This window comes from Leptosomus discolor, chromosome 9 (genome assembly GCF_034619465.1).
Source record: "Leptosomus discolor isolate bLepDis1 chromosome 9, bLepDis1.hap2, whole genome shotgun sequence".
Classification (NCBI taxonomy): domain Eukaryota; kingdom Metazoa; phylum Chordata; class Aves; order Leptosomiformes; family Leptosomidae; genus Leptosomus; species Leptosomus discolor.
This window is the reverse complement of record NC_141399.1, coordinates 36,403,987-36,429,100: the sequence shown is the minus strand read 5'-3', so window position 1 is coordinate 36,429,100 and position 25,114 is coordinate 36,403,987. Positions and strand designations below refer to the sequence as shown.

The following is a 25,114-nucleotide window of genomic DNA, read 5'->3' as shown; positions in this document are numbered from 1 at the left end:
CATCAGTCCATATGCCTCAACAGTTGGCTAGAAGTGTAGTCAAAATTTTACCCAACCCTCTGTGGTTTCCCTAACCAGTGTGCAGTTTCTCTGAGATACCCATATGTTCACAGTTAAATTTAACTATTAAATTGATTTGGAAATTAATTTGGCAACACAAAATCCCATAAGATAAGGAAGTCAACATCTTCATCTATCCTTCTTTTTAGAACAGGTCATGACTTAGGCTAAGGTTAGAAAATCAGAACTTGAATTTTCACTGTAATTTAAATTTCCACTCCCAGCCTCCTGGCATATAACAGGAATATATTTATTGCCCTCAGAAAATGTAATTTTCCTGGTCTGGCATCCTGTTCCTGGCAGTGATCTACAGCAGATGCTCCAGCAGAAGACAAAAACATTAGGAACCGAATGGCAGCGAAATTCCATGCAGGAGTGTCCTCATCCCCATGAGACACTTCTTCCACAGCAGCCTTGGGCAGTGGGAGGGGTATGGATGCTATATAATCTGCTCTTCCGTGGCAAGAGAGAGAATGTTTTTCTACAGCTGCATAGCAGGACACTCTATGTGTCTTGTTATGTACACCTGATTTTAATGCTCCTGGTCTAGCTAGCAGTGGACCTGCTTGATTTAAACATGTTTGCACAGGCTGATTGCATCACTTCTGAGAGCACTAATATAGTTAAGCTTTCACCAATGTTTCAATGATATTGCTTGGATTTCTAGTGTTACTTTGTGTGAAAGCTGCATAAGTGTTTTGTTCAGAGGAAGCTGGAGCTGAAGGAGACACATATTCCAGACGTGTCACTCTACGCTGCACTTGCGAGGAAATGTCTAAAGGTATCTCACAGCAATGGCTGTGGAAACTGCAGGCTCCATGACATGGTAAAGATCTTCGAGTTCAGATCTGCTCAAGCCATGCACAGCCTCTTTGCTAATCTCATGCATAAACGGGGTTTTAAAAACTCTCCAGTGTCCTGGGCAGTTCTGCATCGTATCCACTTGTGACCTAGATGCTGCCTGACTGGCCGAGGCGAGGGCTTTCTGCAGCACTATTCTGAAATGAACAGCCATGTGTTTATTTGGAAATCTTCCTGCTTGGTCTCAATAGCTATTTGTCATGTCCCTTAATGCCACAGCTGTTTGGTTATGCCAGATCATCTGCTTTTATTAGTTCCCACCACCCACTGAAACTCACACCAGCCAGGAGAAGATTGTTATCCATCTCCAAAAATAGCACTTCTCTCGTCCCGCTCTTCCAGTGACCCTGGAAACTTCGGCGTTTTTCTTCTTTTCTGATTTCCAATTCTGCTGCCTACCTGCTGCCCCATGAAGGCTGGAGTTGCCGCTCTCGCAGCCGGGATCCTCGGCGGCACTGGTGTGTTGCTCTTTCTTGTTGCTTTTGGGACGGATTACTGGCTCCTAGCTACGGAGACCTGCGGCATCTTCGAGCACAGGAATAGCACTCTGCAGACCGGAGAGGTAAACTCTGAAATCCTGCCTTACTTTATATGAATTGACTTATTTAAATAATTTAAAATGTTAAAATTTTAAATCTGTGGTAGTATTTATGCTCATTGAAAGTGACCTGCTAATGTAAATCATCAGCCTGAGCTAACTTTAAAATCCAAACCAGCTTTTCCACAGTATCTGGCATTTTGACTGAAGTAAAGTGTGTAGGAAACATTAAGACAGCACCTCTGTAATCAGGCAGATATGAACATTAGGGAATGAAAGGCAAAAATGTACGAGCTTTACTTGTTGACAGCATTTTTTGTCTAAAGACAAAAGATATGTCCTGATATTTGCCATTAGAAGATTTTTCCCTCTGTAGTTTCTTCATTTAAAAATAGTTCATATTTTAAAGTGTAGGACTTGACAATCATTTACATCTGAAGTGATATGACTACAGCACAGGCAGAAAACAAAAGTGAACATCAGACGCAGAACAAAGTAGAAAAGAGTTCCTGCCCATCTAACAAGAAGAGGCCTATATATTTTAAAATTAAGATATATACAGGATTTTCGTTAGCAGGAAGTACAATTTTTGAAGGACAAGTTGGTGTCCTAGTGCTAACTGCTGGTATCACGTGGTTATAGACCCTTTTGAAAGTTTGATTTTAGCTGCACTTGCTGCTGCCTGACTCTTCAATGAAATAACAACCAGATCAGTTCCTTGAGCCACCCACTCTTCAAAAATGTTTTTGTGCTGATCAATGTGTAGTTTCAATTACAAAATGACAGGAAGATCCTTGTTGTGTGCAGACTTTTTCTTACTTCAAAGTTCAAACCAATTAGGTTTGATTTTTTTCTGGTGTGGTGAGTCACACTGGGTAAGCATCATGATGCCAGCAAGAAATATTTTCTTTCATTTTAGGATCCCATGATCAAATGTAGGACACCGTTTGCTTGAGTCATGTTTCCAAATTACTTCTTCTGTTGGAAAAATGATTACGATAGAAAAACTGCCTAGCAGAAGACACTGTCTTTACTGTTTACAGCAGTGCAGTAAAGCCCCAGAGATGGCGGAGAGTCACGGGTAGAGGAGTGCTGCTCAGTTTTTGTGCACTTGGGAAATGACAATGTTAATTGTTCCAGATTTTTGTTTGTGCTGTTGTCTTTTAAAGTGGAGAGCCTAGAGACGTTGCCCTGCATGACATGAATATGCATCTTGGACATTTAAGATACACTCTTGGCCGAGTGTTAGTGTGCTTGTCACTAAGGCAGAGCGACTTCAAAAGCACCAGGCAGAAATAGGAACTGCTCTTACTCTTTCCTCTGAGCTATTTTATTTCGATTTCAGACACCATTTCTATTATTTCTATTTCAGTTACCAGTTGTGTACATCAGGCTGTGTTTTTTACCTTCTCTGTCCTGTCTTAAACTGGCAAATCCTGTCCCTTACAGATAAGAGTGGTCTAGAGTGTCTGCCAAACAGTGATTAAATGTGCCGTAGATGCACTAAGTTTGCAGCCATCCAGCTGATGAAGTTTGAGAGCTGCATGTTACTGTTGTCATAGCTAGTATTTTATCCTGAAAGTAAAAAGAGAATCAGGTCAGAGCTCTGGAAGCAGTCATAGTTTCATGCATAAAAACCTCGAGGTGAGGGAAGTATCTTCTAGCACCTCCCCGTTGAGTCCTGTCTCCTTTCTCTAGTTCACAGGGTCTAGTCCTGTGTGGAGTTTCTCCATCCTCCACATAACATAATTCTGTAGCAGTCATGTCTTCTTTACCAAACTGTGTGTGATAAAGATAAAATTGATTTTGGCTATAGATTTAATAAGTTTTTTTGTAAGTAGTCCATGACTCAACTTTGCAACATCCTCCCTTCTGGGAAGACCTAACCCTTGTGCTCACAGGTCTGGTCTGGGGTTCGAAGTAGACTCACGAAAAAGGAAAAATTGTCAACATCCCTATCATGGCTATGAGAAGACTGATGTGGGCAGAGTAATTTGTGTCTCATGTAAGTTTAGCATAACTTCTGCTGGGCTCAGCAGAGGGAGAGAAAGAAGGAAACCTTTGGGCTGGTGTTCAGAAGAGGCTCACTGGGAGTGTTAGAGTTGGGCTGTCTTCTGGGGTTAAGCCAGACCTTACATGGATCCTGCAGAGTAGCAAGGACATCTGAACTGCTGCACACCTAGAATTGCTTACCTGGTAATCGACCTGCTTCCTACTGGTTACAACAGCAATAACAATTACTTAAGGAAACAGTTTAAGAAGTAGAATACACCCAGGATGCTGTGCTCCCTGACATACCCATTCAGCCCTGGCAATCAGTGGTTGAAAGATATTGAAGAAAGAAGAAACTGTTTCGTGAAAGTCAGCAGGATGATTTGTTATCAGAACATTTTGTAGCTGTGATGCAGCAGGAAGTCAAGGACAGCAGCTGCCTCTGTGTTCCCCAACCCATCCAAAACCAACAACAAATAATAACACCAACAAAAAACGAAAGCACCAACTGTCTAAGCAAAAAATACACACTTTGGACCATGATCGTCCTTGTATCAGCTTGGGCTTTCATTCCTCCACAGGCTGAAACGCCAACAGAGGTCAGGAAGGAGATCCTCACTTTCCATCATGAAGGCTTCTTCTGGCGGTGCTGGTTCTTTGGCGAGGGCCAGTCAGAGACCATCTGGACCTTCTGGTACAGTAAGTATGATGCCACCACACCATATTCACAGCATTTGCTCAGAGTTTGAATTGCAAACAAGAACAAGAAGGGCTCCTAGGGATGAGGAGACAGTTGTCTTTATTTAATTTTTTCAGTCTTATCATCAAAAGCAAACTTGGCTCACCCTTTCTGTGCTTTTGTTTTGACTTGGATTTTGGTCTCAGAGGGCTGTTCACAGAAATGTGGGAACCTCTCAACGCCATTTAATATGTCACCTACAAAGTCTTACGGAGTGGTGGCTTCCACCAGCAAGGACAACTCCCCCCACCCCCCACCATGCCTCTTGATGTTTGTGTTCAGCTCAGGTCTGCTAAATTTGAGCCCGTGCCTTTCCTGGCCATTAGCAGCATTTTCAGCCATTGGGGTGCCGAGCATTTCCACCTCCCACTGGTTTCAGCATGGAGAAGGCTGGACACACACACATGTGGTCTTCCAGGGTGCTCAGGACCTCTAGCAGTGGGCAGTGGTGGATCATGGAGAGTTGTAACCACATATGTTGATGCTCTTAAGCACACAAGACCTTTATTTTAATACCTTGCCTGTTTTGCTTTTTAAGGTCATTGAAATTACACAGAGACGGATGCAAAATATTTTTTTTTCTGAAAGCACATTCGCTTTTCAGAAAAAATTGAAGGAGAAGGTGAAACCTGCTCTGAGACACCAGTTGGTGCTGACTGGTGGCCCATGTGCAGTGAAGTGTGGGGTCTTGGCCCAGTGAACCAGGTGCTCCCACCAGAAAAAGCAAAGGAGTGAGACCACACCACAACATGCCTGGCACCAGCCCTACCAGTGGCTGAGCCAGCAATCAGCTCACCCGCATTAGTGCACAGCGGGTAATTAGAGGACAGCCTTTCCCTGGGATGCCACAACCCTGGAGAAGTATTGAGGATTTAAAAAGTTCTTAAATAAGTTCTGCAAAGGTTTTAAACACTGCAAAAGCCTTGACCCTGTGCTCACTGGTGCTTCAGTTGGCTCAAAGATGCTTATGTGCCTGTGGAGCAGTACGATCACCTCATATGGCATTTGGCTGCAAATAATGCAGGTTCCCACAACAAATTTACTCCACAGTGATTAAAATTTCAGATGACTTTGCTGTCACCCAGTCCCTGACCGGTGTTTCCTGTAAAATCTTTCAGGGACAGTTACTGCCACCGTTCAACTGAACAACGTGACATTTTTCACACTGAAATTTTTTGATAATAGAGGACAGGCTTGAGAGAGGGAGTTTGCTATCTAATTACATTATATGGAAATACATGGTATAATATAATGTTACCTGAAGTAAAATGAGTTTCTGATTACTGACAAATTTGTACTACTTCTTTAGGTATTTATTATAATAGGATTGATCATGGCAAATTAATTTGCTGCTCTCATGGACGTAATAATTAATTCAATAGGTATTCCATAGTCAATTTAGCATGAACTAATGTCCACCTATTATAAAGTGTTCCTTTGAGCTGGGGAACATATTTAAATAAGTGGCCAACCATTAATTAATTCATTTAACGTTCATTCTATTACCGTTAATCATGATAAGCCTCAGTGGTATTAATATTGATGGGGCACTTCCATTCTAATTGAGCTTTCCCTTCTCACAAACGGGAGGTCTTGTAAGGTAGCTTGTTCTGGTACCCAAATACCTTTGCCCCTTTTAGGTGACCTGACACATTTTCTGGAGGAAAACAGCAATGGGAATATTTACACTGATTTCAGTTGCTCCATCTTTCATGATTTATCTCCACCTCAGACTCGGGTTATGAAGATGAGAAGATGTATGAGTAGCAGTCTCAAATCCTGTTATATCTCCCCTCTCTCATCATTCTTCTTTTCCTTTTTTTTCTTTCTAACCAGGATTTACTATCCTTTACTCCCCAGCCTTCTGATTTCAGTGAGGGTTTTGTAGGTTTTGCAGAACAGTACATAGCCATCTGAATACTAAAACTGTGTTTTTTCAGAAAATAGAAGCCAACAGGGATTCTTTTGTTGTTCTTTTTCAGCCAGCCAAGCACACCCCAAGTTCTGCATGCATGGCTACCTCTTTCCCATGCCCATTGCTCTCGGACCTTTCCCCCATCCTTCCTACGACACAACCGCAGGTGAGTTTCTTTCCTCCTCCCTCAGCAGGTCCTTCCCCAAGCGACCAGGCAGAGATTTACAGTGTGTGTCAGCATTGTGGCTCTCCCATTATAAATGCATGTGGCCTAGCATGACCAATACTTTTGGAAAGTTCCTTTATAAAATGGCCTTGCTTAGCTGACTGCTCCAAGCTGTGAGCACATTGAGATGTTCTCCCACATTATCTCTCCTCCAGAGCTAGCCATGCCTGGCCATGAGCCATGCACCCTCCCGCTGGGTGCTCAGCAACTACTCCTGTGAGCAAGGGAGGATGCTAAATCCACTCTCTCCCACCTGCTTACTCACTGGGAGGAGCTGGAGGGAAAGGGCTTCAGTCCCATGGCCAAATCTAGACCCTGCGGGCAGCAAGAAAAATAATTTCTCCTGGGCTGCAGGCTTATGCGGCCCAGTGCTGACTTGCTTCCAGAGTCTGGCTTCCTGGGGGAGTGCTGGTGTTGATTTGTTGCAAGACAAAATAAACAAACACTGGAAAATCAGTTGAAGACCAAATTGTTAGAAGATCCACGTAAGTGACTGGCTTATTTTTAATACACCAAATATGACACAGTTGGAGACTCCTTTCAACTGGTTCCCTTTTTATTTATGTTTCTCTGTATTTTCAGAGTTCTTTAATGAATCAGCTGCTGTCAGGAATTTTAATTTGCTAAATTGGTGGCAGCAGCTAGAATTAATTCAATGATCTTTTTTGAAATGAATTGATTTCTTTAAATAGTGTGCATTGCTCTGCATTGCCTCTGGGGATCCAGGGCAGGCATACTGCACAAACAAACATCTTGACCTTTTCCTTAGCCTTTAGCAGTACCATTTTTATTTTTATTTTTTATTTTTTTTATGAGGAATTAATTAAAAAAAAAAAACACCCCAATTTGTCAGTAGGAGCATGTGAGGGAGAGCAGCTAGTTTCTTTTGCTGTGCTGTGCAGGATTCCTGCCTCGGGGAACATGCTGTAGTGTAAAATGGATATGAGGGGCCTGTCAACGATAGAGGGAGGAGCCCTTTGCAGGCTGTGTGCAGCAAACATGCGGGTTAAGCCGTGGGATTTTGTTAGCTTAGGAGAGGCAGGCGTGACGTCTAGTTTCTGAATGATCTCACAGATAAACATACTATTTTTTCCGTACTAAATAAAGGGCCCTGGAGGCATCTGTCCCTGCCTGTCAGCCCTTGCTATGAAACCCTTTTCAGCTGCCTCTCAGAAATGCCCACTGGGATGGGTCCTGGGAAGGTGCTGGGAAGAGGCTCCCTGCTGGGGCTGCAGTCCAGGTGCTGCAGGGCTCTGCCTGGAGGCTCCCAGCACCCACCCTGCTATGATCCCTGGGAAGATGAGAATATCTCAGCACTCACAGTTAGGGCAGTGGGAGCATTGGGCTCCTCTGCTGCACCAACCCCACTGCAAAACGTTCGGACATCTGCAGAGAGCAGACGCTTCTGTCTTAAACAGTCATTTTATTTCAAACCAGACCATCCTCATAGGCAAATGATGACAAACCAGAAGGCCATCCAGGAAGAGGGGTCCTCCAGCTATCACCTGCTCCAGAGATAATTCTGCCTTATCTGCATCCTCTTAGACTCCCTGAGAGAAACGGGTGACGGGAGGTTAAACATGAAAATGAATTCTGTGGTTTTGGAGAGTTCAAGATACTTATCTCTCCCTAAGTGGCTCTCCTGACAAAATGGTTTCAAATGAGTAAAACGCATCTTTTCTGTATCATTTTTCTTTCAAGTGTGAATCATTTCAGCATTACCCACTTGCTTGTGCTCAACTGAAATCTCTTTAACTAGCGCTTCTGAAAAACAACAGGCAGAGTGAGATGCAGTGGTCTGAGGGGATCAGATAAATCAGGGAAATGGGGAGCAGGGTATCAGAGGGTGTCTGCCTGAAGGAACACCACCTTTGTCTAAGGTTTACAGTAGTGCCTGGAAGGGACTTGGCTACTGGGAGACTGAAATGAGTGGGCGACGTCCCATCCCATGGGACATGATGGATGCAAGCTTGCTTGGCTCTGGCTGGTGTGGTCCCGTGAAGTCACAGCAAAACCCCCAAATTCAGTGGATGAAGAAGCATGTGTTCTCTTGCCTTGTTCTCTTGCTTGGAGTCAAGCAAGGCCATTAATGGCAGGTAAATCATGAGCTCCCTTTTCCCCTGCAGTCCTGCTAACAAAAACTGCCTTTATTTTAAACCAGGAACCTGGCACCTTCCGTAAGTGTTAATTAAAATGGAACAAAGATATGGTCTGATTCTATCTCTCCAAATGTTGCTGTTTTCTTTCCTTTCTTGCCAAGCTCTTCCATCCCCCACAGGCACAGCTAAGCACGATGACCTTTGCTCTCACCCCCTTTTGTAGCGTGCTTCCCTGGCAAACCCTTCCAACCCCTTGTACTCATTCCAATCTCATTATGTAGGGCACGACATTCAACCTCAACTTGCATCGGTTCCAGGCACATTGCACACGTGCCATGGCATGGAGTTAGCAAAGCAGGAGCTCCAGCTCTGCCTAGCACGAGCAGCATTACAGGTTGTTGCTTTTACCATTGCTTAAGCAGGAGTTGAGCGTGGACTGAAGAAAACTGCTTTTCCTCTCCTTTCCCTGACTTTACTCTTGTTCACTGTGCAGTGTACAGAGGCTTCTGGACGGCATTCATCATGCTGGCCGTCACTGCTGGGCTGGTGGGAGGGCTGCTGCTGGTGTGCGGCGTGCCTTTCGTCAGCCCCCGGTCCTACAAAGTGGGAGGGGGATTTCTCCTCGCCTCAGGTAAGCAATGGCAACGGGATACGGCCGGGGCAGGAAAGCAGCAGCCATGCTCTGCCTCATGTGCGCAGGGGAAGGGGAGACAGCCGGGGATGCAGTGCTGCTAGGGGGAGATGGGGGCTCTGATGGGAACTGCACTGGCTTGGAGTAAATGATTTCACTCTTCCCCCACTGGAATTAAACCTCTATGCTCAGTCAAGATTTAGCAAGTTAGTCCTTAGTCCTAGGGAACCTGGGGTTTGGAAAAAACAATTTTTTTTTTTCTCCCACTCTTCTATGCAACCCAGAGAAACAGTGCCTTTTATTTTTGTAAAGTCCGTAGCTGCGTTAACCCTGAGCAGCAATCAGCCCCGCTCTGTTCCCTTAAGTCAGCCTTTGCATTTGGGCCTTTCCTGTCTCTGCTGTTAACATCTGGTAGAGCTGGAAACCCACTGAGCGATGAAAGGCATACCCGGCGATTCAAAATGGGAGGGCTGGCTTAATAAAACCTGAAAAGATAAAGCGGTGGCACAGCAGGAAAATGAAATAAAAATAGGCATTTATTCATTATTCCCACTGCCATTATAAACGATTCTACTGAATTATCACTTGGGCTTTTTCTTTTTCTGTATTTGGGAAGGAATAACTGGCTTAACTAATAGAAATACTTGCTTTATAACAGTGACTCAAACTCAGAAAAAAAGCTTTCTTTCTACTCAAGCAGGTAAAGGCTGGAGCTCAGCTGAGCCATGCCAACTGAAGAACTTCATAATAAAGTCAAGCCTTTCTTTGAAAAAACGCTGCTTAATTACGGATCCTGCACCAGGTCCTGCTTCATCATACAGCGTTTTGAGTGTGCCCAAGATTTTGGGGGCTGAAAACGTTAATGAAAATATTTAACAAGAATGGTCCCAACATTGACTTTGGAGGAACTTCACCTAAATTCCTGCCAATCTCATCATGCCCTGCTATTATTACCTTTTACTCTTTAGCCCCATTATTTAGCTCCCTATCCATTATATAGCTCTTTTCCTCATTTCTGTTTCCTCCAGGTGTACTAATAATTAACCATATGATGCCAGCTGAGCTGCTTGTTAAAATGAAGCTAGATGACATCTATCTATTTGTCTAAAAAATCTGGAAGACACTAAATTGTTTTGGCCCTACCTGCCTCTGCTAATTCTCTTTGCATTTTGTCCAGTTTTCCATTTGTGTCCAGGTATTCAGTTACTGAAGTGAGGGCAGCAAGCCTGTGTGTATCTGCTCATCACTCTCTTATATAGTTTAAGAAATGCTTAGTTGGGCTTAATTTTTCTAAAGGCAAATTTCATGTGGTTTTGCACACATGGATTTCATTTGGGAATGCAAGATGTCTTGCTGTCTGATCTCCATCAGGTGCCAATGCCTTCTACAGACTAGTGTTGGCGACTTGACGTGTGTGTGTGTTGAAGTCACCTCTTCTTGTGAGACTAGGGCTGAATGTTTGAATCCTCTCAGATGTGGCACTCTGGCTACCTCAGTTAAAGCCCTACCTCTTTAAAACACTCAGCTTTCAGCCCAAATGGAAAAACTGAGATTGGTCACTTTCTGACACTGGCCAGATAAGTAAAATATCACACGGAAAAGGATATTGAGTAATACTGAATCACTGTATTCCTTTTTTTTTCCCATTGTTTTTGCACTTTATTTGACTACTTCTCGATTAAAAGGCTGGGGCATAGAATGTGATGCTTTTTAAAAGAGCTGATTATGCATCACGTAAACCTCTTGGCATTAGGCAAAGATTCTGCTGTTTAAATTGAAGTTTGTATTAAAGCAGTTTCAATCTGAACAGCAATCATTGTTATTAACTGTCATTAGGAGGAACGAGTTCAGCTGGAAGAGGCTTCCTGCTATATTTTCGATCTAGATAATAACAAGAAGAATGCAATAGTATTTCAGCATTTTCAGCAAAGTTTGCTTAGATTTTAAGCTGGTCCTTTTTTGGGGGCGAATATTCTGGACTCAGACCTCTGGATCCTGCTTGGCACTGGCTTCCTGATGGATTTGGGATGTATTCCTCCATGGTTATTTTCTCGTTATCCCTTCTAAAAATACTTTGCATAATTGCGCTAAGCAGTAGGAACAATAGATTTAACACAGCTTCAACTCCCCAGCCATCCCTTTCCTTCAGATAGCGGGATGTGGAGAGACAACACAAGAGAAAGCGCGTCTTGTCTTCTAATCATGGCCTGCAGGTCAGTGTTAATTAACCTCCCATGCAGAAATGATCTCTCCTTGAGGAAGTGTGAAAATGCTGGCAATTTGTAGAGTGGGGACGTGGTCTGGCAGTCGGATGGTGAGATGGGGCACCATGGCTGCAAGATGCCCCAGCCTCTCAGGGTATCCTCTATACGCAACTTTATTCTATCCATAAACTCCCTCTGCCGCTTTTGGTAGCAGCCCACGCTGAGGTCATGAAGTCACAGCCGTGGTTAATCATTGCGAAATGACACAACATTTGCCACCGAAAGGCTCTAAAGATATTATTGGTGCAAATGCACTCCCAAGCGCATTTATGGATAACCAGCCTAACATGACCTTGAGGAGTTATGTGTGCCCCTCCATCAGTGGGGGGAATTCAGCACCTAAGGGTGAAGATGGTTATTGCTTGATTAAATCCCTTAGGGTTTCCTCTCTGAGATACCTTTTATTTACTGTACTTTCAGGAGGACAAAAATGACTGTCTGCCAGCTACCATAACAAGCGTAGTGCTCGCTGGGTGGTGTTTCTGAGAGCCCTTTCAAAAGACCTCAGCCATCCCCCTTGATTTCTTCTGCTGGGTGACTAGGGAAATACGGACAGAGCCCATCTGACATTCACTGCTGCTTGCGTGTGCACATCTACCACCCCAGCTGAGCAGTTATCCCTGCCAGCCTGCTCCCAAAAGCACCTGAATTGCACAAGCAAATAACTGGCGTGCTGTTTTCCTTCTAACATTTGCCATCTTGGACCTAGTTTCAGTGCTTGCAAGGGGGAGACAGATACTGCCTGGTGGCTAATTGTCCCCTTGTTTCAACAGTCAGACGGCAATATGATTAATTATCACTACAATGTCACTGAGAGGGCCGGATGAACACTGCACTGCAGCTTTTGGAAACTGTTTGAATTGCTGAGACAACTTTGCTTGTTCTCCTCAGTTTTCTGTACTTGTGCTCCTCAGTTTTCATTTCCTTTGGGCATTTTTAGAGACCAAGCTTAGAAGTAGCACAACCTTCATCCAAACCTAGGGCGATTACTGAGCTTGCAGAGCTGCCCTAATACATTTGGACCAGCTGCATAGCTGCAGGCTTAAGTGAATGATCTGAGCTCTACCTGGTGGCTTCCTCAGGGGTGACAAGGCTGCTCTGGAGGGAGCACACCGGCAAAACGTGAGTGTATGGTGAGTTTTCAAAGCAAGCAATAAGGATGCATGTCCCAGGTAATGTTAAGCAACATAGAGAGGGGCTTGCTATCAGCTTGCCTTACACTGGAAAGCACAGATACATGATGAACCATGCACAGCCTACACTTCTTCTAGCCGCTGTGGTTCCAATGCTGTTTCTCCAGCATCCCCACTCATGTGGCACACAGAGGTGTGCTCACACTGTCCTGCAGCTGCAGGATCACTGTGGCTGTGGGACATTTCCAGCTGGCAAAGGCAGCACAAAGCCTCTCCTGTGCTTTCAGAGCCATGTCGTGGTCCTGCGAGAGGACCACAGCATGTGCTCAGACCAACTTGATCTTCAGCATGAGCCGACTGCTTAAAAAAAACACAGCTTTGCCAGTTCTGTGAGTTGACGTGCTGAATTTTGTGCTCAGATCCCCCTCTCTAAATCAAACATCTCCATTTTGGCAATCTCAGGCTCCCCACGTGCAGTAAAGGCTGATGTTTATGGAAGGGCAGCTGAAAGTCACCCCTCCGTTTCCTCGTTATTAACGTCCTTAAGAGGCAACTAGTGAGAAAGGCGAATGAGTCAAAGTTCATTATTCTCTTAATTAGCAGATTACACAAAAGTTCACTAGCTTTCACAGAATAAGAGTTAAAGATTGAGTTCACTCACCTGTCCCTACAATTAACAGCTATAAAGGTGTCACAAGGATATAAAGTGAGAGAAAGAAACAGCCCGACTCCAATTTTCTCACAACAAAGGTGCAGCTCTCCTGGGAGGGGCAGATGGAGAGCTGGCCTTCATTGTCCTGCAGTTAGCAGTATATGAAGGAGAAAGATTTAACACCCCACTTCATTTTTCTTGCAATTAGCCCCTCCCCAGAAGATGCCATTGACCTCATCAGCGTTGAGATGGAATTTCACAGTTAAGTTTTTTCCATACCATCCTAATGAATAGAGGGAAAGGGAGAGAAAGAGAGAGATCACTTGGCGAATTTTCCAGTGGTAGAAACTGCAGGCATGCTGAGAGGAGTGTGGGGATGGTCTCATTTGACCAGGTCCTCGCCTACGCTTACCCAAACCCAACCCATGTCCTGTGTTGCAGGTGTGTGCTGATGCTGAGCTCACTTCTTGGGCAGAAAACTCAAATTTTTTTCAGTTTTCCATTTTGCTGCCCAAGGCGGGAAGAAATGTCTCTGTGCATAAAAAGCCATTTGGGGTTGGCAGGAAATGAAGGTGTCTTTCCACTGCGGCCAAGACAAAAAGCTCCCAAAAGGGGCTGGTAAAGTGACTCCCTGTTCAAAAGATGAAAAATCCAAAATAAAATAGCATTTCAAAACGAAAATGCCAAACGCTTACTTTGGCAATCTGGTAGTGAAACGTCCTGATATTCTCATTATGAAGAGTCTACTAATGTCCACAAGTGTGACAAATTTTAGGCAGTTTCATTAATACTTGTGATTGTTCCAAGTAAGCATTTTTTTTGCTGAACAGTTTTCAGTGAGCTGCCCTTTCTGTGCTTCCACCATCCTTCTTTGGCTGCACCTGCCCTTTTGATTTTCTTTTCTTGCCGAGGAGATGGTGTAAATCCCAGGGACTCCTCGACACCTAGCTGTAATTATTCCAGGGAAGAATGCTGCTTACTTTACATTTTCTTGTCATTTTTCCCAGAGTGTGAAAATGTTCTTAATTTAGATGCCATGGCTGTGCCATCACCTCCAGTACCTGTTTAATAATAAATCCTTCCATATCAAGACGTGGCACTTCTCCTGGGGCAAGGGGATGGACTGTTTCCCCATTCTTAGCTCCTGGAGAGCTGGGGGACGGTGATGCCTACTCACAGGGCTTCCCCGCGCCCTCCTCAGTAAGAACTGGTATGTTTTAATCTGATTTCTTCAATAAATGGGTCTTAGCCCATCTAAATTGTCCTGGGACAACTCAACACAAAAGCCCTGGTTATTTAAAGAAAAGTAGGAGAATTCAAAAGTACACTACCGTACCCATGTCTGTCCCACTGGGGCTGCATTTTCATTTGCGTCTCTTACCATAGGTATTATAAGTTAATGAAATAGAAATTGATCTTTAAAAGAGCACTTTTCAAGGTTCAGTTGCTATCTAATTAATTTAATTTTAAATTACATCGGTAATAAAGACTTAATTGCCTTCTTATCAATATATTGTATTTTGTAAAGGACATGTGACTATTTAAACATGCAATCGTTTTCTTACAGTAGAATAATTGGTATTTTAAGCATACAACTATCATATTAAGTGTAAAATATTTATTTGTGCACTTAATTTCAAGTGGTATCAAAATCTCAATGAACATGCAAATGTTATAGCAGCTGCTATTTAACTCCTAGCCTGCCTCTCCAGCAAACACAAGGACTTTTCCATGTAAGGGAGAACGGCTTGAAATAACAGCGTGTGGTGATAGAAAGCATATTCATATGGTTACACCAATTTTTGATTATTAAGATTCAATTTTCAGGCATTGGGTATAGGAGGCAGTTTAATAGACACGACAGCTTAGGATGGGTAGTGTCAACTTCTATATAACACATAGCGAGGACTTTGAACTCTCTGTACCTTCACGTAAGTCTTATTTTTGGTTACAGGATGTGAAGCAGAGGCTTGCAGCAGCAGATGTACTTATATCCATTATAAACAGAAACACAGTTAAACACTGACGTGTTTTCTTTGACGAAGGTTTCAGGAACCACCGTCGCTAAGCAGATATATCAATGTCAAGCTTTACCCACTTCCTTTGCTTAGCATGGGAGTTGGATTTTGTAGTGTATAAGCTGCCAGGAAGAATAATTAGATATAGTATAAGCTACCTTTCATTTAAAAATTACAAGGGGAGAAATTGAATCCGGCAGAAGCCACAACACATCCACAGAATTGTGTGGTAACTTGTCAAATAAATTGATTTCTAACTGTTCATTTCTACTATAAAAATATTATAATCTGTGATGTACTTCTTTCACATATGTATGTGCATATGCGTATATCTGTATGTTATATGGCACCATTTAAATATAGCAAGCTTCTAGTGGGAAGTAGCAAGATCAGATATTACTGAAGTGCTTTCAGATCTGTCATCACACCATCACTATTTAGTTTTAATATTTGTTGACTTTAAAGTACACTGTATATATTCTTTAATATGACACAGCAAATAAAATTTGGGCCACTAGTTTTTTGTCATCTGCTTCACATGGAGGAGCTAGACCTGCAACCTCCAGCCACGACCACTTTGAATTATGGGCAAATAACAGCCCATAGGTTCCTATTAAGGCGCCGATGCTCCCAAGCCCGCCAGGGACTGTGCCAGGTCCAGGAGGTGTCTGTTCACCACGTGCTTTTCAGATGTGACCGAGCTCTTCCTGCAATCGCTGACCTTCGACGGGTATGCATCTGGAAATACGAGATCGTGAGGTCTCATGGGATATCTGCTATTTGGGTCACAGGCATCCTGCAAGTCTTGGGAGGCTCTGAGGGGAGCGGACCCTCTCTAAGCAAGATGCTGACCTTGTGCTCACTGCTCAGGCTTGAGTGTGGCCTCAGCCCTCCTGTCTGGCTCCAGGGGAGGGCAAAGGAGGTCTCACTTGACCATAAAAAAACTTTCTATTCTCATGGTATAAGCTGTTTATTCTTTTTATTATTTTGTCATTTAGTAGCCCAGCTGAGATTAATATCTCATGGCTACATGCCTTTTCTACTCTTATGTGTTATTTTTCTGAAAAATGGGATCACCTGTACTCCTTGTCATGTGTTTTAATACTTGGTTGCAAAGCTCGGTTTAAGGAACGGTAACACAAGACATGAAGCGGAACTCCCACGAGCTGGGGGTAGCAGGTTTGATGCTGGATAACGCTTGCCATCAGCAGGACTGATCCCCGTACCTTTGCTTTCTGGGTGGAAATCAGATCTGACACTACTTGAAGGGTAGGTATAGGAAAAAGTCAGTCTTAGCCTCTCCTTTGCACTCACCTCAGGCAAATTAAGGCAAAACAAGCCACCTTTAAGACAGGAATGCAGAGCTAGCCTCATGCAGATCTGTGCTCTGAACATCAGCTGTGTTTGGGAGGGTTTCTCCATGGCCATATCCAGCTGAAACAGAGCCCGCAGTAGTTCCAGCAGTTAAAGCACGAGGTGTCGCTGTGCCTGCAGCTGGACAGGAGCTAGTCACAGTGGTGTGGATCTCTCTCATGGCGAGTGGGTTTGGCTTTCGTGGGAACCTACAGAGCAAAGTCATGAATAATAGTTCAGTAACACTAAGCTTTGATGCAAAGGACCTGCAAGAATAAATGGAAATCTGTTGCGCTCTTTTCTCAATTTTATTTCTGTGTTTCATATGCAGAGAATAACTCGTCATTGTCTGTCTTTCCAGGAGGCCTGTTTCTCCTGCTCATATTTCTCTTCGTGATCTGGAAGGAGTTTGCTGCCGATTTTCAGAAGTACATCCTTCTGGAGAGAAGTGAGAAGTGCATGGACGATGTACCTGTGCATGTGTATTACGGGTGGTCGTTCATGTTTGCTGCAGCGGGCGTGCCCCTGGTGTTACTGTCCGGACTCCTCTTCTACCTGGTCGGCAGAGACATTATGAAGTCCCTGGAGTAAGACAAATTTACAGTGCTGAGAAAGCCTTTGAGAAAATTGGCAATGCTCCTTGTAATGAAATGTACACAAGTTTTGAGGACTAGATCATTTTTGTAGCTATGGTTGTCAGTAGAGGTGATTACATGAGCATGATTACACACCCATTTACATGGAGGCAGGGATGAAGCACTGAGCATCCAACCACTGTCAGTCCAAAACCAGCTCCAGCTGAATGTCCCTCTTCAGTATTTTTACACTTTGGAGAAATTTAGACATGTCTATGGGTTTTGCATCAGTTTTCTCTGCAGCCCAAGGAAGAACCTTTGCTGTGAAAAGCAGCTCCCCTGGCTGTCAGCAGAGCCTCTCATCCATATTCAGTAGAGCTGGAGTTTTATGGCGTTCCCAGCACCCTTGTTTCTTGTAAAAGGTAATCGAATCTAGCTGCGACGGTGTACGCTATAATGTCTATTTCTGAAAAGCAATTAAGGATGATTTTTTTTTTTTTAGCTGGCTGTAATTGACGTCAAAGAACAACCATTTTAATGGGATGTTGGGAAACCAGAAACTTTTTTTTGTTAAAAGCCCTGATTCTGAAGATACAAATGTACCTGGATCTAACCTAACTTTCAATGAGTGAATAAACCAATTTCTGTGGCATGAAACATAACATGAATTAATTAGTATTTCTTTACAGCACCACTACTCTGCATTTAATATTTTGCCTGGGCACAGTGTTGTGGGGATTCTCAACCCAAAAACTGAAAGATGGTCAGAGTTGGGGGAAAGGAGATGGGAACAATAACACTATTATTTTTAATTTCTTTTTTTATTATGGTAGACCATGGAACCTTGTATTCTACAGAGGCAGCACAAGAATTAACTCCAAAAATACAAATTATATACCATTTAGATACTTTTGATTTCTTGTAATTGCTCAGGTGTACATTGTCTGACAGACTACAGTGGTCCCACTAAGGCTAATGCATGCTAATTTTATACCAAACTATCAAGGTACAGGAGGTGAAGTAATTTATACTGTATATGTGGAGGTTTGTAAAGACATTTGAGAAATGACAGAGATATGATCTTGTCATGTTTTTCAGGCTGGATCTTGACTCTTTGAAGTTTGTGGGGCCCTTGCTTGCTGAACTCATTTGCATAAATTTTAAATCAAACTTCCTAAAAATGCAGGCTTTTCTCATGAATGTCATAGTTTGTGCTAAACATATATCTCCCAAGCTTTATGTCATACTATTGACTCAGTATAGTTAATTAATAATGTAATGTAAATCTCTTCTAGAAAGCAGTGAAGGTTGTTGGCAGTATAAAAATGTTTGTTAATGCTCTTCCTAAAATATTATTCAAGTCTGGCATTTCTTGCCTTTTGGAGCAAGTTCTAATTATTCTTTTACAAGATTCATGGCATACATAGAGTGAGAAATTGTAATTCCCACATGTAAAGATTAGTTCTTTCGTATGAATAACATGCTTGGGCTACAGTTCTTAAGCAAAATTCACACTGTTTTCCCTTAATAGAGATTTTGTTTGAGCAGAATTGGAATATAGAGGTAAAAATCATGGGTTTTTTTCCCCCAGTGAATAGATATTTCATGACATTTACAAATACACAAATATTTCAGTGTTTTATTTGGCCATTCTAAACTGTTTTTTTTCATGATATCTCCTTGGGTTATGCCTGTGCCCTATCAGTTCTTCAAGTGATAATTTCTCACTATAAATTCCCTTTGAATAATTTTTGTCATTTAATTATCTATTCAGTGTAGAGATGAACACTTATGGTCACAAAGAATAAAAGTATATAATCCAGGAGCAGAAGAGGTCAAGATTTACAGTCACTTGCCTTTCACTGATCCCATAAAACAATCCAAGCATGGAGAAATGATGATCCCATAAGAGACACCAAGGCAGAAGAATGAGAATGCAGCAAGAAATCCATCAGACTTATTGATATCTGTGAAGCTGAGGATCCCTGAAGTTGTGAATATAGAAGTGAGTTTTATATTATAGAATGAAATATTTATTAACTTTCTCCATCTGTTCTTTAAAAAATTTAGTTTAATGTCATCAAGGCATTTATGGAATACATTTAACTTAATCATGCATTCATGCCTTAGGGAGTAAACCATCCCTGGACACTTGCTCATTCTGGATCCGCTCTAGAACAAGCAATAGTTTAAGATTCCATCATTATATTGAAAAACACATGACCTCGAATCTTTCTTAAACAGAGGATGTTTTTTAAAAAAATAAAATCTCTGGTATTGAGCATACTTGCTCCAATAGTGATCTGGTATTGAGCATACTCTAATAGTCAGAACAACGAGGATGAGGAAAAGCTTCTTTACCCCGAGGGAGATGGAGCACTGGAACAGGCTGCCCAGGGAGGTTCTGTGGAGTCTCCTGCCCTGGAGATATTCAGAACCCGTCTGGACGCAGTCCTGTGCAGCCTGCTCTGGGTGAACCTGCTTTAGCAGGGGGGTTGGACTAGGTGATCTCCAGTGGTGCCTTCCAACCCCTACCACTCTATGATTCTGTGATACAGAGAATGAGACCGTAGAATGGCATAGCTAAAGTAATTATCTCCTTTATTAAAATGCAACATTTGTAGCCAGCACAAGTGTCAACCAAACACATCATTTTGATGGACTAAAGAGTCTAATTCCTTTGCTCTCAAGTTTCTTGTGGCAAGTGTAACTCAAGCAGACAAAATTTTGTGTGAGATTTGTCATTTCTGGAGGAGAAATTTCAAAAAATAAGCTAATGGACTCAGTGGTAGGGTTTGAAATCGCAGAAACCACAGTCTCTTTCATCTGTTGAATGTGAAGAAGTTTGATGAAAGGATATTACAGAGTAGTGACAAGGACCTAATTCTGATCCAAGTTTTGTCATTATAAATCATGAGTAATTCCAAAGACTGCAGTAGACCCTTATCGCTGTTAAACATCTGTAAGTCAGATCAGAACCGGGACTAATAAATACATTCAAAAATGCATAATTAAAATGGTGATTTCACATCACTCTGATGAATTTTAGTCAAGGATTTCTTCAAGGATGCTTTTCTCACATTAGCATTTGACGTTAGTAAGCAATGAATAATTCCATTTTTTCTTTCCAACATCTGGGACACTTCCTGCTTTATTTGCTACTTACTGAACACTGCAGGAAATATTAATGAATCTTGGGTGTTAAAACACAGGCCCTGTGGATCATGCTCAGGAGACAGCGTTATGTAGGAGAGGCTATATGTCTTGAGATTAAGAGGCTTGATTTTGGTGAAGTAGGAATTTGGGAGATTTGCCAAACCTGTGGGACATAGCGGGATTTGAATAGGTTACCCAAAAGCCAAGGCCCTGCAGCTCCTTTGTTCAGCTGTTCCCTCATACCGGAGAGATAACAATTAATGATAAAAGTTGTCCCCCTTGGTCAGATGAACTTTTTTACCAGTGATTCAGGAAACTATCACACAAGGATGCCCCGAGGCTGGGAAGGTGCTGGATGATGAGCAACAACTGCAAAAAAAGATGGACCAGGAGACCAGCATGCGGTGAGAGCATCACAGCCGGGCCCAGCTGCTTTCTCACACCCCCAGAGGCCTGGGGTTTTTGAACTTTCTTGGTAAATTGCATGGTGAAATTCCACATTTGGAGAGGTCTGCTGGCTCTCCAGAGCGACCTGCAGAGGAGAGCTGGGCCAAGCACCAGAGGCAGGAGATCTTCCAAAGGAGGAAAGAAATGTCCTGCTATATGTGTGAAGTGATCTTGACAGTTCAACATCTGACCAGGAGGGTGAAAGCACCCTCTACTGTGGGAAACAGGTTAATTGGAACTTAACCAAAATGAATTCCAGCTAGGTGTATCACAACCCTTCTGGGATTGGTTGCTTTGACCCAGCAGGACTTAGAAAACTTTCTGATTTTTCTTTTTGTCCAGAAAAATCCATCTTATCAGGAGAGGTAGTGTTTTCACCTTGGTTAGACACACTTCTACTGCCTTGGTTGGCTCATATAACAAAATGTGAAAGTCTGTAGAACAAGTATCTCCATCCGAGCTGCTCCCCAAGGCTCCCTACATCAACCAGGCACCACCAGCGCTCAGGGCTCACTCATCCTTGCAGTCAGCCCATGCAACACCAGAGAAAAGTGATGTGCTCAGGCTTTACATCCCCATGGAAGATAACCAAGGAAGATTGCCATGGCCCCTGTCCTGCAGGCTTCCATTGTGCAGCCCAGCCCTCATCCTGCTGAGTCAGCACCTTCTGAAGTGCCTCTTGTCACATCCTGAGCAAACACTACCCGAGGAAATGCTGGTGGGAGAGGGCACAGATGCAGTGCAGCAAATTAAGACACAAAGAAAATTAAAATAAATAGGAAAATATAAGCTAGCTCCATGCTGTGTGCACCGGGCTGTACATTACCTCAGGATTAAGTCATATCAGACAGAGTACATTTTACAAGAGTGCACAGCACCTCAATCCTATAATCAATAAGCTGTACATGCTGCAGCACAAAGAGCTCTTATCTGGAATACCACTTTGAATTTAGGGAATTTATTTAATCCCTGATGCCTGCAGAGCATCAGTCCTGTCTTCTGGGTTAATTTATTTATTCCGGTGATCTATTTTTAGTCTTTCAAGTACTTGACATTTGTGAAGTAGATTTTTTTTTCCTACTTCCTAAAAAATAACTGAATTGGAAAAACTTTATTTACAGAAATGTATTTGTTTCCTAATTCATTCCTCGCTGTTTCTCTCGGGAGACAGAGTCCTGTTATCAATACTAATAACCATATACTGAACGGATCGGGGAAGGCTCATTTTCACCTTGCCTGGCAAAGCCTGTTTCTGAATCAATGCTGGACATTCAATGATCTTCTCCCTTTCTTCTCATCTTTTCTTTTTTCTATGAATATTCTCTCCTCCTCTTAAAAAAAAGGTCACATATTTTTTTGAGCTACATCCAAGATGCTGTGCTATGCTTAGTTTGGGCATTATCATGAGTGAAGGTGATGCTCTCATCTTCTGGAACTTGATTATTTCCAGGTATGCTCATATGAACCCTTGGCTGAACCCAAAAGAACCAGTGGTTTAAACAGGGTGACTATGCAAATGATTACTCTTAAAAAGAAATAACAAATGAAAAAATAGGTTACAGCCACTGCTATGATGGTGTGGAAGTGATTATTATCAGAGCTGTAAAGAATGCACTCTAATTAACCCAACTAGTAGTAGGTGTAGATATTTGGTAGGTACTAGATATTTGGTTATGGAAGAGTAGATTGAAGCTTTATAAGCTTTAGGGTTTGCAAAGAAGAAAAAAGTGTCTCCTGACCTTGACTGACTAGATTAATGGTGACTTCATAAAAGCTAGAAAAAATAAAAGTAAAGTAGCACAAAGGGCAATTGTGTGAAAAACACAGGGTTAATTCTATTTTCCTGATCTATTTTCCAATATTTCCCTGTGCTATTTACATTAAAAAAAAGGAACAAATGCTGAGAAGAAAAGAGAAAGGACATTACTCTGGCAAAATATATTACGTGTCCTCAGAAACATTTTTGTAGAGTCACAGAACGTAATTGTTTTTCCATTTCAGATGTTGTAAGAAATCGTTTGTACTTTTCTTCTATTTAAAAACCAGTCCATGGGAGAAGTTGCTCACCAAACCATTCTGAAATGCTGCTCAAAGAACGCAGGCTGAACTGGCTGCTTTAAGATCTGACACTTTTATTACTGATTAAACCTTGTCAGTTATAGGCTGGAAAAACTGCAGTGCATGGTGAATAAATGTGGCTCGTTCTGAAACAGGGGCATGAATTTTGAAGCTGTCCCTGCCATAAAAATAGGAAAATTTGACAATTTAGACAAATCAGTCACCAAATTAGTCCTACTGGTTGCTGAGGTGGAGCCTTCACATCAGATCCTTTCGTACCCAGGTGGAGATGCTGTGTCTCAAACCACACACCTTGCTTCCAGAATCAAGGTTGTTACGTCTTGAGTCAAATAATTAGCTCCAACACCCAGCAATTAATCAAATTTATTGCATTGCTCTTGCATCACATCCCTGAAATAAATGCAGGGCAATTATGTCAGCTGCTTTGCAGCTCCCAGTTGGGGTGGGCACCCATAGCCACTTTGCTCTGGCATGTTCATCCTTTCTTGGTGGCATTATTCCCTCCACACTTTAAAAACATGGAAGAGGGAAGGGGGAGTGAGTCCTATAGACACATCTAAATGGGCTGCTTCAGTCTCTCTGGTGGTCAGCAGATAGTTTCAGCCGGATCTTCAGGATGATGTTGAAGTGACCCAGCCTTGGGCAAAAGGCACATTATGGACGCTCTCAGCAAGGCAGACAGTTGTTTTTTCCTGCAATTTTGTTCTGCAAATCAAGAACTCTTCTACATTTTTCCATACATATTGTGAAAATCCATGTTACACTAACACACACACACACTTTACACATTAAATATATATAAAATGACTGACTTTCTCTGCAGAGAGCCTCTGTCTGTGCCACAAACACTTCAAAGGCTTCAAAGCAGAGATGCCTGCAGCAAGGGCTGAAGCCGAGAGCAGAAGTGCCAGTTTCAGCTGACACTGGAGGTTTCAGGATCTTAGGGCATGAAACATTTTTCAGTCATTTTAAATTAATGTAATTGGAAAAAATTGAAGGAGAAATAACTGGAGAAATTTTTGAAGGTGTTTTTTTTTTAAAAAAAAAAAAACCTGGAAAATGCCGTTTTGAGATTAAACCTGCCTTTAAGTGGATATTTTTAAATGAAAATAACTTCAGTGTTTAAGAAGTGCAGAGACCTACTCTTTGCAGCCATTTTGGAGAGGAGTTTGTTTTTCTTTCTTTTGCAGCAATACCACCACTTACTCATGTGGCATTTCAGCTCCAAGGCAGGCAGCAGCTCCAGGCTTTCATTCTGGTGCCCCTTCTCTGAGTTAATGCATTGGTTCTGCGGGCAAAAATTAGACATATTCAGTATTACACAAACCAAGAGGCTGTCTGCTGGATGGGCAGATTTGTTGTACATCACAGACAGGAGATGAGGGCTCATGCAAATGCAGTTTTATGGTAAGATGCAGCACCCTGTGTCCAGCAAAGCAGGAGCCTCCTGCACTCAATGCTGCTCACGTAAGGGTGATATGAAGGGAGGAAAATCTGCTTTTTTTTTTTCTTAGATATACACCTTTTTTTTTTTTTTCCTAAAGAAAGTGCTGAAAGCGTAGAAATGCTTTGGTTTTGTTAGTTACTGCATGGGAATCTTCTTAAATATCTGTTTGTTTAGCCAACGACTCAGAGGTACACTATAAACATTTCAGTAAAGAATACACAAGGTTTGTGAGTACTTTCTGGTGCTCTCTTTTGCCTTTTTCAAATTGCTGGATGCCCAGGGGAAGGACGTGAGTGACCTTGGGTTTTGAATCCTTTGTAGTGGGACAGGTAAAGATCTCCCTAGGACACATGGCTGCTGGAGGAACTCAGCCAGGGCAGTCCCTGCGAAGGAGAGACCACAGCAGTTTCCCTGGATGAGCCGAAAGTAGCTCTTAAAAGAAGGAGATGAGCTATGCAATCTTAAAGCCATTATTTAAACATAAATATAACCATTAATATAAGAACAAAAATAATTAAAAGGTTGTGAGAATGGCTGTGTGAACATCACGGAGTGCAGTGCCTCCCTGGCCCAGTCCAGAGCTGCATCCCGTGATGCCCGTTGCAGGGAAACACCGACCCAGAGCATGGCTTTCCTGTTTTTCTCTGCTTGACCAGCAGCTACGTTATCTGTGATTCCATGTGTCCTCCATAATGCTGTGTTCACTGCATTTTAAGCCGTACCCTTGGTTAGGGAAAATCAGTGGAGCGTCACAACTGCATTGATTTAATTGATTGAGAGTATCGGGCTCTGCCCAGCAGCTCGTCTCCACTCCCAGACAATATTAATTGGTGCAAAAAATAACAGTGCATGTTCTACTTGCAGAAAGAATAAAAAGATTTCTTCCCTAGGACTCCAAAGAGTGCCCTTGGAAAAAGAAAAATTATTAC

At 42.5% G+C, this 25,114-nt stretch overlaps 1 protein-coding gene across 1 annotated transcript; it reads left to right on the top strand.

The window, feature by feature from the left end:
- Nucleotides 1-1,330: 1,330 nt before the first annotated feature.
- Nucleotides 1,331-17,072, top strand: LOC104344180 (transmembrane protein 182). Its single transcript, XM_009948248.1, has 5 exons — nt 1,331-1,483; nt 4,033-4,150; nt 6,173-6,271; nt 8,924-9,061; nt 16,843-17,072. Exons 1-5 carry the CDS (start codon nt 1,331-1,333, stop codon nt 17,070-17,072), a joined length of 738 nt encoding a protein of 245 aa, XP_009946550.1.
- Nucleotides 17,073-25,114: the final 8,042 nt, after the last annotated feature.